The sequence below is a fragment of the Peromyscus eremicus genome, chromosome 5 (assembly GCF_949786415.1).
Source record: "Peromyscus eremicus chromosome 5, PerEre_H2_v1, whole genome shotgun sequence".
Classification (NCBI taxonomy): Eukaryota; Metazoa; Chordata; class Mammalia; order Rodentia; family Cricetidae; genus Peromyscus; species Peromyscus eremicus.
In genome coordinates this window covers 135580741-135598918 of record NC_081420.1, presented here as the reverse complement: position 1 = coordinate 135598918, position 18178 = coordinate 135580741, and the positions used below count along the sequence as shown (strand labels likewise).

General features: G+C 53.4%; 1 protein-coding gene across 2 annotated transcripts in view; it reads right to left on the bottom strand.

Annotated features, from left to right (window-relative positions):
* The window catches only part of Slc12a3 (solute carrier family 12 member 3), a 36247-nt gene extending 23577 nt beyond the window's left edge, over positions 1–12670 (bottom strand). The window contains exons 1-11 of one of the 2 annotated variants that reach the window (XM_059262698.1): positions 12395–12670; positions 11382–11528; positions 10036–10111; positions 8129–8224; positions 7777–7916; positions 7319–7429; positions 6344–6455; positions 6008–6138; positions 1458–1542; positions 521–675; positions 182–289 (exon numbers count right to left, since the gene is read on the bottom strand). In XM_059262698.1, the coding sequence (XP_059118681.1) occupies positions 182–289; positions 521–675; positions 1458–1542; positions 6008–6138; positions 6344–6455; positions 7319–7429; positions 7777–7916; positions 8129–8224; positions 10036–10111; positions 11382–11528; positions 12395–12670 (1437 nt within the window). The remainder of the gene's footprint in view (positions 1–181; positions 290–520; positions 676–1457; positions 1543–6007; positions 6139–6343; positions 6456–7318; positions 7430–7776; positions 7917–8128; positions 8225–10035; positions 10112–11381; positions 11529–12394) is intronic. The other variant, XM_059262699.1, reaches the window with a different exon arrangement.
* Positions 12671–18178: the final 5508 nt, after the last annotated feature.

The window sequence follows — 18178 nt, the reverse complement described above, 5'->3', positions numbered from 1 at the left end:
AGGGCTGTTGCCTTTAAGAGTTTGCTGGCCTGGTCCCTTTCCCTCCACCCAGACCCATATCACATGACCCATATCACATGACACCCTGGCGCTTCGCCGGCCGCCTGGGGAGTCTTTCTACTCCATGCTCCCCAGCCACAACCCACAGCCCGCTCACAGTGGCCCCTTCCTGCACCCTTACCTGGAAGACCTTGGCGGCAGAGACAAGACAGGCCAAGGCAGAGGACAGCGTGGCTCCGAAGATACCCGCTGTGATCAGGGGTGCAAAGGCGGACACCATGCTCATGGTCTGTGGGAAGGGTAGGGGGCCAAGCTAGAAACCCTACTGCGCAATCCCTTCTCCACTGTGGTCCTGACATCTCAACCCCCAGTGGGGACCCAAGGCCTACTCATAGGCAGCGGGTAGGGACGAGAGCCCTACCTGGGCAGGAAGCCCTGCCCCAGGCTTGGGCAGTAACTTCCCACAGTCTCCTCTACCTCCCCGGCTTGGGGGTCCCGTAGCCAGGCCCACCGCTTGTACCTGGTAGTAGTTGATGAGGCCGTAGCGGCAGCTGTGCTGCTGGGAGCATTCTGTGAAGTTCCAGCCGTAGCCACAGGCCAGCCCTTCGCAGGGGCCTGAGCCGGGAGTCACTGTGTCGTTCAGGTCCCCAGAGGCATCTCTCACCACACAGGAGCCTGAGAGGAGGAAGGTGTGTGCTGAGGGCGTGGGGTGTGTGTGTGTGTGTGTGTGTGTGTGTGTGTGTGTGTGTGTGTGTGTGTGTGTGTTGAGGGTGTGTTGAGGGTGTGTGTGTGTTGAGGGCGTGTGTGTGTGTGTGTGTGTGTGTGTGTTGAGGGTGTGTGTGTGTGTGTGTGTGTGTGTGTATGTGTGTCTGTCTGTCTGTCTGTCTCTTTTCTTCCCTTCTGTCCTTTGCTTTACCCTCCTCCTCCTCCATCCCCAAAGGCTGGCCACCTCCGCAGAGGGCGAGTCACTGCGGATGACAGGCTGGCTCCTCCTTTATACCCCGACAGTATTAATGACAGCAGCAGGTATGGGACTGTTTTGGGTCTACCTGACAGTCTGGGCAAGGCAGTACTCTTATTTTTGTTATTGCCCCCTTTTAACCAAACAGGAAGAGCTGAAGTGACCTGCCCGACGTCCTTAAAGCAGAGATCTGGCTCTTAAGCCCCGCGTGCCTATAAAACAGTTCAAGTCCCCTGGCCACTTGTGAACAGCTTGCCTCCAAGGTGAACACTGCAAGCAAGAGTACCCAGAGATGCAAGGAAGATGTTAACCTGGTCTGGCCTCCCTCACCATGAAGACGCTCTCTCACTGTGGAGGTGACAGAGGCCCCAGAATCAGGGCTCAAGGGCCTCCCTGCCTAGTTAGAAGCCGGCCCTACATAGCAGCTTCCTCCAGCCTCACTACAGAGCAGATCCATTTTTCTCTTTCCTGCCACCTATGCGGTCTGGCTACTCACCAATGGTGGCCGAGATGGCAAGGTAGGAGATGGTGGTCCAGAAAATGGCCATGAGTGTTCCTTTGGGGATGGCTACAGCAGGGTCCTGTGGGAGGGTATGGTGTTATCAGGCAGCCTGTGGGATTCCTTTGGGCCTCAGTACCTTGGCAGAGGCTGGGCAGGGGTGGGCAGCAGACCCTGAGCTTGGACCCTCAGAACCTGTCCAGTCCTGGAAGAAGAGGGCCCATGACTGAGGACCTACGAGACAGCCATCACCTGTGGTCCCAGGGTTGAAACCGATGAAGGTGAGAAACCTCATCAGCTCCATAGCCCACCCGCAGGGGACCCTTAGCAGGGCTCACTTGGGCTTGGGGGTGAGGGGAAACCTATGCCTGGCTCTCTACCTCAGACTCATCTGTGAGCAGAGGCAGCAGCCAGCTACAGCTGGAGATTGATGAATCAATCAGTCACCCAGACCTGGACCCTGTTCACCTCACAAAGTGTCGCAGTAAATCACCGTTAACTGATTAATTTGTCTGGCTCTCCAGCAATAAAGTGACAGAAGACATTCCCTAAACATTCTCCTGCTCCAAGAAGGAGATTTTTCCCAACAACAATGACACTCCTTACTCCACACGCACCCTCCCGCGTGTGGGCCCTATCCCCCCCCCCCCCAATCCACCCACACACAGGTCATAACCTCCTCCTAGGCACTTTCTCAAATAGAACTTCCACCCAGCTAGTGAGGAACTGAGGGTGGCGGGGCCTGAGGAGGGCAGGGTTACAGAGCTCCTGGTGCCTGCAGTCCTGACCCACACACCCACAGCCTCAGACTCCAGGAGCTGGAACCAGAGCAGCCGCACTGGCTACTTTTCCACAGAAGACTGTAGAAAAGCCATAACTGCCCGACCCGGGAGGCACAGACTCCAACCCGGGGAGGGGGGCAGGCCAAGTCTGCCGTGAGATAACTGTCTGCAAACCTCCCAGGGCTCTGTGAGGCCCAGTAGACAGACAACATTGTGGAAAGGAGGTGGCAGGCGGCTGGTGAAAAGAGAACAGAGGTAACAAGTGGAAGGAGGCTGCAGTGTGGGGAGACTTGAATCAGCTGGGGTCTCTGTTAGGGGATCCTATGACTCTGGCCTTACAATAATCTGAGTTGTACACAGTAAAGCCCCGGTCCCAATTCCAACAGGCCATGGCCGCCTGAGTGTGGAGCTGTTGGGGTTTCTCACCCATAAGGATTTCCCAGGCCTCAGCTATAGTCTTAACCCAGTAACTATGGTGATGAGCATCCTCTGTCCCCCTCAATCCGTATCCACCCAGAAACTCAGAATGTGTCCTTATTAAGGAAGAGGTCCTTGGAGGTGTAAGGAATAGAGGTGAGGTCATTCTTGTAGGGAGTAGAGGAAGCCCTGAGTGAGTGGAGTCCTGAGTGAATGTGTCAAGGACTCGGATGCCTCAGCCCCACAGGGGTGGCAAAGCCTTCCGTGGGTGAGGCTCAAGAGCAATGGCAAAGTTCGTCTTGGGAGTCTAAGTGCAAGTGAGTGGCCAGTGTGTGCAAAGATAGCTCGCATCTGCAGCTTCTTCCTCCTCCGGGATGTTCACAGCCCGAGACTGCTCACCTTCAGAGACATCCTACCAAATCTAGTAAGCCCTCCCTCCCCTGTGCTGTACCTAATAAACACGCCGAGGTTCTGGGCTGCTGCTGACGGAAGGTGCGCTCCACTGGAGTGCAGACCCCCACCAGACCCCAGCTCTCCTGTACGTGTGTCTGTGTCCGTCCGTCCTTCACTGTCTCCCCGCCCCTAGTCAGGTATATGCTGGATTAGAGTCAGCCTCAAGTGAGGACCGGTGTCAGATTAGAAGAGGGAGGGACACAGATGTCACCCATCCTTAGAGCGACACAGATTAAAATAGCAAGCTGCAGTTCAGGGTGGCCTTGTCAGGACCCCACACAGCCAGGACAAAGCAGGAAGGACCCATTCTCATTGTCATGTTGTCAGCGCCTTTCACTGAGGTTTCCAGTCTCCAGAGCTGGGAGAGGGTGCTTGTCATTTTAAGGCTCCTGGTTTGTGGGACTTTGCTGCCGCAGGAAGAACACCTAGCCCTCAGCCTCCACCTGCTGTCCCTATCTTGGTCGGATATCTGGAGGCTGGCTCACAAGTCAGGCCCATCCCTTCCTAGCTGTGTGTTCTGGGAGAGACCCTTCAACATCTTGGAGACTCAGTTTCCCCATGTGGTGCAGCAAGTGCTCATGAATGAAAAGCGTAGATGGGGAACATGTCCTGCACCCACATGCCTGGCCAGCGCAACGATGGTGTATAGGCATGAGCAGCCGAGCTCAGGTCTCCAGAACCCACACACAGCTTGGTACAGCAGCCTGCATCTGTAATCCTAGGACTCCCAAGGCCAGATGGGAAGTAGGGACAGGAGAATGTCCAGGTTACGAGCCAGTTAGCCCAGTGTGGGCAAGGGTAGACAATGAATAAGCTGTCTCCAGCAAGGTAGAATGAAAGACCAACATACAAGGTCATCCCCTGAATACAATACGTGCACCTGAATACAATATGTATGCCTTCTATGTGCACGCTTAAGCTTACACATGAGTGTGCACACATACACACACACATGCACACACATCATATACACACAAAGTATGTGAAGGTCCGTAAAATGGGATCAGTGATACGGCTCGCTGGGTAGAAGCGCTTGTACAGACCTGACGACCCGGGTTTGATGCCTGGATCTCACGATGGAAAGGGAGAACAAAGTTTTGAAAGCTATCCTCTGACCTCTGCATGTGTGCTGTGGGATGTGCACACTTGCACTCACACACGCACACCTCCCACACACACGCACACACAGTGCTGTGGGACGGTCTGTATGTCAAATGCTCTGATTGGTCAATAAATAAAACACTGATTGGCCAGTGGCCAGGCAGGAAGTAGAGGTGGGACTAACAGAGAGGAGAATTGAGGGAACAGGAAGGTGGGAGGAGACACTGCCAGCCGCCGCCATGACAAGCAGCATGTGAAGACGCCGGTAAGCCACAAGCCACGTGGCAAGGTATAGATTTATAGAAATGGATTAATTGAAGATATAAGAACTAGATAGCTAGAAGCCTGAGCCATTAGGCCAAACAGTTTAAATAATAAAAGTGTCTGTGTGTTTATTTTATAAGTGGGCTTTCGGACTGCCGGGGTTTGGCGAGAGCTGGAGAGAAAACTCTCCAGCTACAACACAGTAATAATTTTTCAAGCCATAAGTAGCTGTTTAAGTGAGACCTCTCTAGTCTACAAGCTTCCGTAGCGTGGCCCCTCACTCTTGTGTGGCTATGGCCAGCCCCTGTCCCTCTCTACACTTGGCTTTACTAGTCTACATGATGGTAACCGGACAGAGATGACAACCAGCTCCCAGCTTGCACATTCTCTGCTCTAAGCACTTTACATGAATCAGCTCCCCAAGTCTATACCTGCCCTATCAGTCTTTACAGTTGGGGAAACTGAGGCTAGCAGAGAATGCCCAGAGTCTCACGGTGGGGGCTCTGCTGCTGAGCACAATCCCACAGGAAGGGCAGAGCTAAGTCCAAAAGCCAACTTAAGGCCTGAGGACCCAGGACACAGTGAAGGTGCCCCCACCCGGATCTCAGATACATGTTGGCCCTGACACTGAACACTGGGGACCGAAGCTTGGTGACAGTGACAGTTAATGGGGCTTGAAGAGTATTCAGGCTGTCTAAACACAACCTAACAATGACCTGAGGGTAGGCACCCCAGGCGTCTGCCAGCTGCTCTCTGAAGAGCAATAGGGTAAGCAAGCGTTCTGATCCCCGGGCCTCGCTGGGAGATCCAGGCCTAGCCAGCTGAGCGGGCTGCTTTCTGTGTTGTCCCCCAGGAACAACTGGGCTTGCTCTTGGTTTTGGTTTGGTTTTGCCCAGGCTGGCAAGAATGATCTTCAATTTTCCTGATCCTCCTGTCTCAGCTTTATGAGTGCTAGGATTCCAGGCCTGGGCCACCATGCCTAGCTTGCCCAATTCTTAATTCTGTGAGAAGCATGACTTGAGGAACACTCCCAAGGGGAAGGAGACCAAGGTCAGCTCCGAGTTCAATGCGATGCCAGGCACTGCATTGGCTCCCTGTCTGGCACACCACCATCTCTTTGGTTTCTGCTGGCCTTCCCATTGCCTCACTGCAGAGCGTACTGCACATTTGAGTCCACACTGCTGCTTTGAGTCCATTTCACTACCATTCAGTCAACAAACACACCCCGTACCTAGCTTGTGTCCGACTCTAAGCAGGAAATAGAGACAGAGACATTGGGCTGACACCCGACACTGGGAACCCACCATGGCGGGTGGAAGGCTAGGGAGAGGTGTTGCAGGAGGGATTTGAAAGAGGCTCAGAACTTTGCAAAGTAACAAGAACAGGGCATATTAGGTCTCTTAGTCAGGCCTGTCGTGAACAAATTAGTCAGTCTTCAGGGCAGAGCTGGGGTCCTGGCAATGGTATCAGGGTTCAGGCATGCCTGTCCTCTACAGTGTCAGACACTGAGGGCAGGTTCTACGTGCTCACCTTAAGGTCCCCAGAGATATTGGCTCCTGCCAGAATGCCCGTGGCCGAAGGGAAGAAGATGGAGAACATCCCAAAGAAGCTGCCATCGATGCCTCTCCAGTCAGGCACTAAGTTCTGAACAAAAATGTCCCCTGGAAAACCAATGCCTAAGTCAGAGTCACCCCAGGGGGGGTTGGCCACCTGGCTGGGCCCTGTCAAACCTGCAGTCAGCTCCCCGAGCGAAACCTCTGGCCATGGGAGAAGATCCCAGCCTCTTGTGCCCATTTAATGAGTCAAATACACAGACCAACTGTCGCCATCCACAGAACCACCGTCAGGGCTCCCGACCTCACGTACCATGGTAGCTGTAGAAGCCTTTGGAGGCCTTGTCTTCAGATGCCGGGATCAGTGTCCCCACCAGATAGTTGGCAAAGGACACCATGATGACAAGAAAGAATAGCACCTGGGCCTAGAGCAGAAGGCACCGGAGGTCAGATGGCAATGCCAGCCTTCAGGGGCCTGCCGTGGTCCCTCGCTCTAGCCATACAACTGTTTCCTCACCTCGGTCAGACAGTGAGGAGTCAGGGATATGACAGTGAAGGATGGCCTGAGATTAGAAACAGGGGCTGTGTTGGAGGGTACATTAGCAAGGTGACCCAGCAGCAGACACTTAAAAGAGGAGGATGAGTGAACCACAGAACCACCTGAGCCAGGAGGCCAGAGAGCAACCTGGAGAAGAGAGGCAACAAGGCCACACCCCTCCCAAACTGAAGGCGCCCTTCTGGTCCAGCCTGCTGGCTGCAGCCTAGCAATTCTTCTCTTGTTCCATGATATGAAACCTCTGATATTTGGCTGGATACATGGATACAGGAGTCAGCAGGATTGAAGAGCACATTTCCCTGCCTCCCTTGCAGCTATGTGCAGCTATAAGATCAGGTTCTGGCCAATGGGGTGTGAGCAGGAGTGATATGTTCAACTTCTGGCTTAACCTAAGAGTATGGGGTAGGGAATCCCCTCCTCTCCTCTCAGCCTTCTCCTTTCCCTCTGCCTGGATCACAGGCATGATGATGACAGCCACTGTGGACCAGGTGAACAAGGGCCACACTCGGATGGAAGGTCACAGGATGGAAGGAATCTGCACACCTCTCCACCCCCATGTAAACCACCATGCTAGCCTGAAACTACACTCTTTAGATGGTTACAGGAGACAGAACAAAGTCTGTCTTAGGGTCTATTTATCCTAGCAGCAGCACTCCAGTCCTGGTTGATACCTAAAGAAGAGGCAAAACCAGACCCAGGCCCACCCTCTCGCTCCCACCACATCCTCCTCACCTTGGACTCCCACTCCATTCCAGCCAGAGAGATGGCCAGCAGCACAGTGACAGTGACCACGCCGATGATCCGGATGTCATTGATGGGGTCTACAATGGGTGTGCCGTACTCCTGCGGGGAACAGGCCAGCTGCGTGTTCTGTATTCACCTGTTCTCCTCCAGACACCCCCCCCCCCCCGCTCCATTTACTTAGGGCATACCTTTCGATGATGCTCCACCCCCCACAAAGAGCTACTGCATGGGCCTGGACAACATGGCCCAAAGGTAACATGTACCCTAAAAGGGGTCTTGTGGGGATGGTCTGTACTTAATGAGAATTTTGTTTTCACCCAAAGTGACCAGACATAGCTTTGGTCAATAGTATGTAAGATTAGGCAGGAGAAGGAAGGCCTGGTCCAGTGTGAGGAGCAGTATGGGGAGGTTGCCCAGCTCTCTCTGCCCCAGGCCTGGCCCCTCACCTGAAGGAGGTCCCGTACGGTCTCTGCAAAGCCCACAGTGTGCATGGCCACACCCACAGCGTTGGCAAAGGCGAAGATGAGGCCAATGGAGCCCCCCAGCTCTGGACCCAGACTCCGGGAGATAAGGAAGTAGGTGCCACCTAGCAGGCCAGAGCAGGGAGCCAGAGAAAGAACAGTGTACTGCATGCAGGGCGGGTAGGACCAAGGGCCACAGAGCAGGCAACTGAGACCAACTTCAGAGGTAGAGAGCTCCCACAAGTCCGTGTCTGGACCACATGGGTGTCATGGGGTATGCCACGGGTGGGGTGGCAGCTCAGAGATCCAGGTGACGATGACTCCCGGGAGAACGCACCTGACTTGACCTTGCCATTGGTGGAGATGGCCGAGATGGAAAGGCCTGTGATGGATGTTACCATGACGGACAGCAGGATGATGAGCCAAGTCAGCACTGTGTGGGGGGTGAATGTGAACACCCCAAAACTCAGTCAACACATTTCCCAGGTGAGAATCCATGGAGAAACCTGAGTCAGCCCCCCAGGTCCCCATGTGACCTGAGCCCCCACAGGTCCCATGTGACCCGAGCCCCCCCAGTTCCCCATGTGACCCAAGTCCCCACAGGTCCCATGTGACCCGAGCCTCCCAGGTCCCCATGTGACCTTTGTCCCTTTCCTTCTCTGAGCCTGTTTTCCTCCTGAAAAACAATGGGTCTCAGCTAGAGGCCAAGGTGCAGACCTGTCGTCCCAGCATTTGGGGAGTGGAGAGTTCAAGGCCAGCCTGGGCAGCATAGAGAGAGGTCCTGTGTCAAGACAGACACAGGAGCTGAGCATGGTACACACCTTTAATCCCAGGACTCAGGAGGTAGAGGCAGGCAGATCTCTGGGAGATCAAGGCCAGCCTGGTCTTCAGAGAGAGTTCTAGAATAAGCCTAGTTTACATAGAGAAACCTTGCCTCAAACAACAACCCCCCCCCCTACAAAAACCCCAAAATAAAAAACAGTAATAAGAGCTGGGTATGGTGGCACAGGCCTTTAATCTCAGCACTCAGGAGGCAGAGGCAGGTGGATCTCTGAGTTCGAGGCCAGCCTGGTTTACAGAGCAAGTTCTAGGTCCAGGACAACCGGGATACACAGAGAAACCTTGTCTCGAAAAACAAACAAAAAACCAGTAATATGGATTGGAAGGTAGCTCAGTTGGGAGAGTGTCTGCCTAGCACAAGGCCTGAGTTTGAGCCCTGGTACCACATAATCCAGGCCTGATGGTACACACCTTTAATCTTAGCACTTGGGATGCAGCAGCCAGAAATCTAAGGTCATCCATGGTTACAGAGTGAGTTTGAGACCTGGGATATACAGGACTCTGTCTCAAAATGAAAACAAAAAGCCAGGATACCTAGGAGATAGCTAAGCACTTGGTAAAGTGCTTGGCTTACAAGCACAAATATCTGAGTTTGATCTCCACAATCCACACGAAGTCCGAGGCATGGTGGTACCTGTGAGCCCAGAACTGAGGAGGTAGAGACAGGAGGATGCCTGGGGCTTGCTGACTAATCAGTCTACCTAATTAGTGAGATCCGGACCTCAAAGGAGGTGGGTGGTTCCTGAGGCGGATAGCTGAGGTTATCCTCTGCCCTCTGCACATTCAAATACAAACGTGTGCATGAGTGTACACACATGCGCGCACACACACACACGCACACACACACTTCCCCAGATGAAGTTAAAGTGGGTCTATCTACCTCCTGCGGTGAGCTGCCAATGGGTGAATGGTTTCCAGGCGTGGGAGGGAAGGTACCCACCTATCTTTGACAATAAAATCAGAGCAATAGTTACCAGGTCCTCAGTACTGTCAGGTACCAAGGCCTGTGCTGTTTTCCTGAGCCTTGTAAACTTCGCAACGGCTCTGTGAGGCAGGTACCACTATTAGACCCATTTTACTCAGGAGGAAACCAAGGCTCAGAGAAGGTTAGGAACCTCCACAAGGCTACCCAGTTTGGTGCCAGGCCCAGCATCTGAGCCCTGCTCCTCTAGAGTCCCAGAGCACAAAGATTCTACAATAGAAGTTGGCTCAGTGGGACCGAGTGACTTTGAGGGGCCCTGAACCCTCTGACTCTACATCCGCCTCCTCAGCTGCACCCTCGCCTGGGCTGCTGCCATCTGAGGGTGTGCTGTGGGGAGGAGGCCTAGTCCAGTGTCTCTACGGCCCAAGGGGCCTTGGACCGGAACTCAAGCACGGGCTTTCCCCTCTCAGAGGCGCACTCACCGATGCCCGCCTGCGCCGTAATCCAGGGCAGCCGCAGGTAGAGGATCACACCCCAGATGTTGAGCATGCATCGGATCTGGGAGGAGGAGGGTGGTGTGAGAGGTTTCCTGAGGGTCACATGCCCAAGGACAAACCCTCAAGTGCTTGTTCCCAGGCCTGGGGAACACCTGATGCTTCATGTGCTCTCTCTCCCCTGGGCTCAGACTGCCTGACTTAGGGGAGGAAGGGGGAGGAGAGGACATCTTTTCATCCCACCTCCTCCCACCTTGCCATGGAGGCCTGGAATGGGCTTCAGCCTTCCCATCGTTCACCCTGTTCCAAGCCCAAGACTGTGTCTGCCAGGTCCCAGCCATTGCCTTGGGTAGCTACTGGCCCAGGGCATGGTACTCCGGGAGTGTCAGCAGCGCCCCACGCAGAGCAGAAACCAAAGCCCGGGTTGCTTCCACATTAAAGGCAAAGCCAGAGGCCATCACTGGGGCTGAAATTCCAAGCGGGAGGGCCTGCTGTGGACTTTGGCCCTGTCAAGTACTAGGGCCAGGTAAGGACATGTGTCCTTCACACCCATGAGATTTCTCTCATCTGCGGAGATGAAAACCAGGACGTGTCTGGTTCTGGACAACACAGATCAGGGCATGCTCCAACCCTGACTGTGAACCCCCAGGGGCGGGTGAAAGCTCTGGTTCTGAGAAGCAGTCATAACGGGTTTGCAGAATTAGGACCAGAAGCCAGCCTCCTGCCTCCCAGGGTAGGACTGAAGCTTTCTCCTACACCCCATCCCATCACCTTTGTAGAGACCTATAGCGTCTTTCAAAGTCAAGGTCACTTGATTCTTTACTGTCTGAAGGCTTATTTATGTTCCAAGTGATAGCAAACACCCCTTTTCCATTAGGATGCACTCTGGGAGTGGGAGTTGGGGGGGGGGGGAGGCCTGGCGGGGTGGTGGGGTGGTGGTGGTGGGGGTATTGCAGATTTGTGTGTTAGTGCTGCCCTCTGGTGGCTCTATGGGGAATTTCTTCTAATAACTCCCTAGCAGGCATTGATCCAAGAATTTTCACAGCTATAAACTAATTTAATGCTCAATTTTACAGGTAAGGAAACTGAGGCAGGAAGTGGCTAAGAAACTTTCCTAAGGCTACAAGATCAGTGAGTAGCTAAGCAGAGATCTTCCCAAGTTTGGGCCGCCTACACCAAGTACAATTGGAGGGTACCGTGCTGATGGGGAAATGGAGGCCCAAACTGAGCCCAAGGTCGAACCTGCGCACTAGGGTCTGAGAGTCAAAGCTGGGCTGAACGGGGCTCTACCTCCACCCTTTCTACACATCCAGCTCCAGTCCACACCCACTCACCATCACCCCCTTGACCCAGCCGAAGCGCACAGGCTCCCCAGGGCTCTTCTCACTGTTGGTGCCTGTTTCGTCCTCCACAAGTCCATCCGTCAGCTCACGGCCTGGCCGTCCATCGAAGGCCAGGGCATGCAGGTGGCTACCTTCCTGCTAGGGAGGAGCAGCAGGAGTCAGGAAATGGGAGTTGGGGGCTTGGTGTCTGTGTTCAGCCCTGCCGGCCCCCGGTTTGACACACAGGCAGCCCGTGGTCAGCTTCATGGGCACAACGCCACTGGAAGCTTGGAAAGCCACCGAGGAGAGCAAGCTGAGCATTCAGAGTGCTCCTCCCCGTCTCGGGCAGAGGGCTGGGAACCGACAAGCACTCCGTCAGAGAAGGGAGACAGGATTATCTGACCCTTGAGAGGTGAAGCGGTTTGCTCCAGGCCACGCACTGGGTCTCTGGTACAGATGGGGACTTGAACCCAGGCTTCTACCCCAGTACGACAGGTCTTCTGGTTCACATCCCTGGTCCCTGCAGCCCACTCTGGGGCTTTCTGCCCTTTCTTCCCAGCACCTCATCCCAGCATCCCTGTTTGTTGGCCCCTTCAGAGGGTTGTTTGGAAGCAGAGAAGAGAGCTGGGAGTCAGGTGAGTCCCAGCTCCTGAACCAAGAGTCTGTCCAACTGTCAGTGAGAAAGTGAGGTCGGTCGCAGGGATTGGGCTGTCCAGCTTCCCAGACAGCAAAGCCCGCAGGCTGATATCTGAGAGGGTCTACCCGGCTCCCTGCTCAGTCTCTCTCAGGGGTGTGCAACCTGCATTTATATGAGCAGACATGTTATCTTTGGGTTGCCAATGCCTGGGCATTGAGTATTAGCTGTGCCCTGAGCTTCAGGGCACCTCAGTCGGCTAGTTCACGTGGATATCTTGGTCCTTGAGGAAGATGCCATCTTCACAACACAGGTGACAGAACGTGTTGGGTAATCAAGGCCAATGTCGCAGGGCCGGGAAGTAGCCAGTCTTTGAACTGGTGGTGCTTACCTTGAGAAATGAATGCAGGTCAGCCAGGGTGGGCCGCACCTTCCGGGGCTCGCCGGGCAGAACACTGTTAGCGTAGTGTTCATAGGCGGGCACTACGTCGATAGTGTTGTAACCGAAGGTGCGCATGTACAAGGTGCTGCCGTGTGTCAAGTGGCTGGGGTGGCTGCTGTCACAGGTAGCTGGTGGGGGCTCGTCACCCCCCAGCAGTGTGCTGATGGTGAAGCGCCCGCTGCACAGAGCATCTCCAGGCATCTCTGTCACAGGGAGCTCCGCCATGATGACTCTGGGTATCAAGGGAGGGGGACAGAGTAGGCAAGGACACCGAGGGTGGCTTTATAGGCTGGGCAGCAGCTGGGAGAAGGCGGGAGCCTGGCCAAGACCGCCCAGGGCTAGCAAGCAGGGTCTCTGCCAGGGCTGGGAGGCGGAGCTTAGGGAGGCGGAGCTTATCAGCTGCTGACCTGCCTCCATTTCTTTCATCCTTGACATAGGGGCCACTTTGGAGCAGGAGGGCTGGGCCAGCCAGAGCCACACCGCTGAGTCCTGCATCAGCTCTTCTGAGTCTAGGGTTGCAGAGGTTCTGCAGCTAGGTCCCAGGAAGCAGCAGTCATGAGAGAGGACCCAGAGAAGGCCAACACTGCAGGTTAACAGCCCTCTCATTGGGCCACGGTGTATTTCTGTTTATTTACTAGTTTGAATGGATGCCATTTTAGGACATGCATATAAAAAAGGGAGTCTGTCTTCTGATCTCTGTTCCTCAGTGTCTTTCCTGATACATCTCAGTATATATAAGCCATTACGATTATGGCTTACATGAGTACATGTGTGGCTTCAAGCCAGACCTGCAGCCATCTCTTGACTTACAAATCTTGAGGGCTTGGTGCTGGCCACCGGCCTCGAGGGCAGGCTAATGTCACACCTGAGCTACACATCCATAGGCTTGGCCTACAGGGGCCAGAGCAACTGTACCTTCCCTCCCTGGTGCCCTGTAGTGTTTCCATGTGTAGAAGGTCTGATCACTGAAGGCTCCTAAGCCCTTGCAGGGATAGTGCCCTCACGTGTGAAAGGGACCCTGGGTTTTGAGACACGAATTAGTGGATACTCTATGTGTCCTGAATAAACAGTGGACATACGGCTGTGAAGGCTCTCGGCGTCAGCTCCTCCACCGATAGCCCCACCCACAGTTCTTTTCCCCAAGAGGTTGGGTGTTTAATGACTGATGGACGTGAGGCATAGAAGCTTGACATCCTGCCCTGCCTCAGGGTTTGCCTCCACCAAAGCCTGCTTCCCTCTGCCCTCCCAGACATATGCCCTGACTGCTCACTTCTCAGTCTGCTTCTGTGGTGAGGTGACCCAGCCCCTTACAAGAATTGAAAAAGACTGCGCATGTTTATTGTTGCTTTATTCATTATAACAAAGAATTGAAATCAACCTTGTCCATCAACAAATGAATGGATAACAAGAATTATATAGATATGCATATATGTGCATAAATTGTATGTGGGCGTGTGTGTGTGCATGTATGTGCATGCATGCTACTCAGCTCTAAAGAAAAAAAAATGAAGTTAAATTTTTTTAGGAAAATGAATGGTCTTAGAATATTAGGTGAGATTCACAGTCTCAGAAATAAATAACATATTCTACCTCATGTGGAACTTAGCCAAAAATATATGTACATGTATAGACAAAAGTACTTGTGGGTGCAGTATAACATGAAGAAAGAACAAGAAAAGCTAATATAAGGGGTGAGGAAGAACTGAATGCAGGTAAGGACATGGGATATGAAAGGCGGGGTTAGGGGGAGGTAGGATGGGGAGAAAGCTAGTGTTTTTCTAGTTCTAACTCTGTCACAGATTTTATTTTGGTTTTGGTGGTGGATAAGTGCAAAAAATATATTCAACACTAAAGGTGTAAAAGTTAATGTGACGTTCCACAGCTTCTGTTTCTATACCAATTCTAACTGTATAGACGTTCATTAGGTTGTATCAACTTCTGTTATGGTTAATTTTGGTGTGCAATGTTTTTTATTGACTTGCAAGAATTTATTTTGTTTTTTTTTTGTTTTGTTTTGTTTTGTTTTTTTTAGACAGTTTCACTGTGTAGCTCTGGCTGTCCTGGAACTCATTTAGTAGACCAGGCTGGCCTTGAACTCAGAGATCTGCCTGCCTCTGTTTCCCAAGTGCTGAGATTAAAGGCGTGTGCCACCACTGCCTGACTGCAAGATGTTTATAATAAAGTTTATAAAAATTAAAAATGAAAAGTAAGATTGGAGATCTCTTGTCTCTGTCCAACAGACCTTTACTAGCCCCACCCCCATCCCCTGCCCTATACTGTGTGGTAGTGGAGCCAGGGATTTAGAGAAACCCTGTCTCTACTCAGAGTGGGGCAGGGCTCTCAGAAAGCTAAACCTAGAAACAGAGCAGACCAGCTGCGATTCGAGCAGATAGCTATAGGAGTGGGCCCCTGGAGAAGGGTCAAGGCCTGGCCAGCCAGGGAGGGCTTCTTGGAGGAGGCCTTTTAACTGTTCCTCACGGTTAATGGGTTGGAAGCCAGAAGGCTGCTGTCTACTCTTGCACTGGGGCTCCACTTTGGTTCAGCTCAGGCTCCAGCATCTTCCAGAGGAAACTGGAAGGAAGTACTCCCACTCCCTCCCACTCGGCCCGGCCTCTCAGAGCCTACCCATGTCCCCTAGAGAATCTGTCCAAGACATCCAGACTCTGGTACCTCCAACAGGAAGTGAGCACTAGTTGGTGGGTGCTTTCAATAGGTCCAGCTGACTGCTGCTGCTCTAGGCCAGGGAGACCAGGACAGGTTTGCCCAGCTAGAGGGCCGGAAAGAGGTTGTTGAGGCCAGTTAGAGACGGCCACAGAGTCACCCTATGAGCTGGAGAAGTTTTCAGACTCCATGTTCTTTTTTGTGAAGGGGGCATGTGTTCCCTCCAATTTCTTGGAATGGAAGCCACAAAGGGACATTGCCCCGTGGTTCAGTGACTATCTCAAGCAACCAGAATAGCAGACAGGTGCTCAATAAATGCTTGTTGATTGTATAGTGAATGAACAAGGGTGACTGGAGCCTAGGGGGCTAATCCAGGAGGGCAGTCCTTGGCTGGCAGGATCACCTTGAGAGAGGCATGCAAGGGCTCTTTGGGGATTCCCACAGCACAGATCATGCCTCTATGGGACATTAACCGTGAGCAGAGGAGAGCGTACGAAGGCGAACACATGTGCCCTTTTTTCCTGCCAACTCCCAGCAGGGTTGAAGGCTTGAAGGAAGGATTCAGGCCAAGGACCCCTCCGGTCAGGGACTGTGAGATTTGTAAAACCTCCCACTCCCTTCCAACAGGTCCACCACCCTCGGGGCAGATCTTATCCTCTGGGTTTTAAACTGCCAGCTACTTGGCAAAAATCACAGCCACCCAACGTCCCCACATCATTCCAACACACTTGGCAGCTGTGGAAAGTTCCTGATAAAGATCTCAGGATTGAAAGGGCCAGGGCTAGTTTTCAGCCAGGAGCAAGAGGCTGTGAAATTGCCGAGTGACCTTGGCATATCACTCCTTCCTTTCTCCAAACACCTGTGCCAGCTGGAAGGGGTGTGAGGCTATTTCTAGAACCTTCTGCCCCACTGCGTTCTCTGGAGTAGGATGAGGTTGAGGCAGGATGAGCCCTTGAGGGGCTCAATTATCAGGGCAGCTAGTGAGTGTTTAGCACCTTGTGCCAAAGCACAGACCCTGAGAAGGGAAGGCTTGTGACTGATGGAGTGCAGTCCATCTGATCAACCCTCGGAGGGGCTCCTCCTGAGAGGGACACACGGTTCCTGCTCTCCCGGATTCAGCTTCTGAGAGGACACAGGACTCTGAGCACAGTCCTGGGACTGGGCCTTAAGGAGTTTCTATTCTGTTTGTTTTGGGGGGCCTTTAAGCAAGTCTCCCCACTGAGTGAGCCTTAGCTACCTCAGCAGCAAGGCGGGAGCTGCACCTGTACCAGGGCCAGCCAGCTCTCTCCTGCCTAGCCTCAGCCTGGCTCCCAGGAGGGATGGGGCAGTCAAGGACCAGAGAGGCTCAAGACATAAGAAAAAACTCCTCTTCTTAGGGGCTGAGCCACAAGGACAGGAGGGCAGGCTGCAGGTTCCTAACTCTGGGCCTGCTATCTTCAGGGCCACAGAGGGCCCTCCCGATCTCTATTAAGTCCTCCTGGAAGCCCAGAGCATGCAGCCATCAGCAGATGGGACCTCACAGGAGATGGGAGCTGAGAGGAAAGGCAGGTAGGGACAGGGGAAGACGTGGATGGGTTGGGAGACCAGGGAAGAAATGGTGGGAGTCCAGGCTGCAGGGGCATTTCTCCATTCCACCACATTTATTAGGTAACAACCACATACTCTTTCCTGTGCTGAGCAAGGCCCCCTTCCCCAAACAAGACAAAGTCCTGCCCTCTGGGAGCTCACATTCTCGAGGGAGAGAGAGACAATAAACACACAAGCAACTGTCAGAATATACCTCGTGAAGAATGTACTATGAAGATGTGTAAAGCTTTTTCTTAGGTCAGGCCATTAGGTCTCTCTGAGGACGCAAACCTGGAGCTTGGCCACCTGTATGCGAGCAGGATCTGCAAGAGGTGCGGAGCCAGGCAGAAAGAGAGCAAAGGCCCCAGAACAAAATGCAGCTTGGGCTTCCAACAGAGCAGGGAGGCCTGGGTGTTAGGACCAAGCAGACAGGGTGTGTACACAGAAGAGGGAACTCGGGCCTCATAGACCAGCTTACAAGTTGCAACGTGATGGTCAGATCTGGACTTTCTACAGATCACATTGTGTGAAGAATGGACTAAGGGAGACCAGACGGGGGTTGCTTCAATATGCAGTGATGGCGGCCAGGCCTGGGAGGAACATTAGGATAGTAAGATGGTAGGTGTCCTGAAGACAGATGACAGCATTAGCATTTATGTGGGACTGTATGAGGCCAGTTTGTGTGTGTGTGTGTGTGTGTGTGTGTGTGTGTGTGTGTGTGTGTGTGTAGGGGGGGAGGCAATGACGGGAGAGCTCCATGGGAGAATGTTCCTGGGTAGGAATCTTGGACAGGGAGGGCTTTGGGTGCCAGGATAAGGAGCTGATTTTGTCCTGGGCGTCTTGGTGCTGGGAGTAGCAGTTGTATGGTGCACATCAAATTTAAAGGATAGGGGCTGGGGAGGGCAAGCAGGTGCCACGGCATGGTCAGACAAGAACGGGGGAGGGGAGGGGGGCAGCTCGATTCTGAGCCTTAGGCCCACCTGGTTCCCTCCTGCTGCACATGGGTTAGAGCCTCTCAGGAATGCTGACTCTGAGGTCATGGGTTGGCAGAGTAGGGGCAGGGCAGCCACTGGCTTTGGCCTAAAGCTGCCCAGGTGACTATGAGGAGCTACAGGATAGAGATGCTATGGGCTATTGAAAATCACCTTTCACAGACGGTTACCCCCACCCACCCTGTCCCCAAGTTCCTGTGTCCTGTGGTCCCACGAGGCTTGCCTGGAGAGGATGGGTAGGATGCAACCCTGGTGTCGTGAAATAGCCGGGTAAGAAGATGCGCTGCTCGTCGGCCTGATTCACAACACCAGCTGCAGCAACCGTACCAGAACTGTGAGGCTTCCTCCTGGGGGCGTGGCTCCTCCAGTTCGGAGACAGTAGAAAACCCAGGCAAACATCTTCCCTGGCCAGGAGCCGCCAGAACCCAGCAGAAATCTAGGGCTGCCAAACACAGAGCTGGATCCCTGCCCACAAGGGGCTCACAGACTTGTTGACTCCACTGAGGGAGACAGA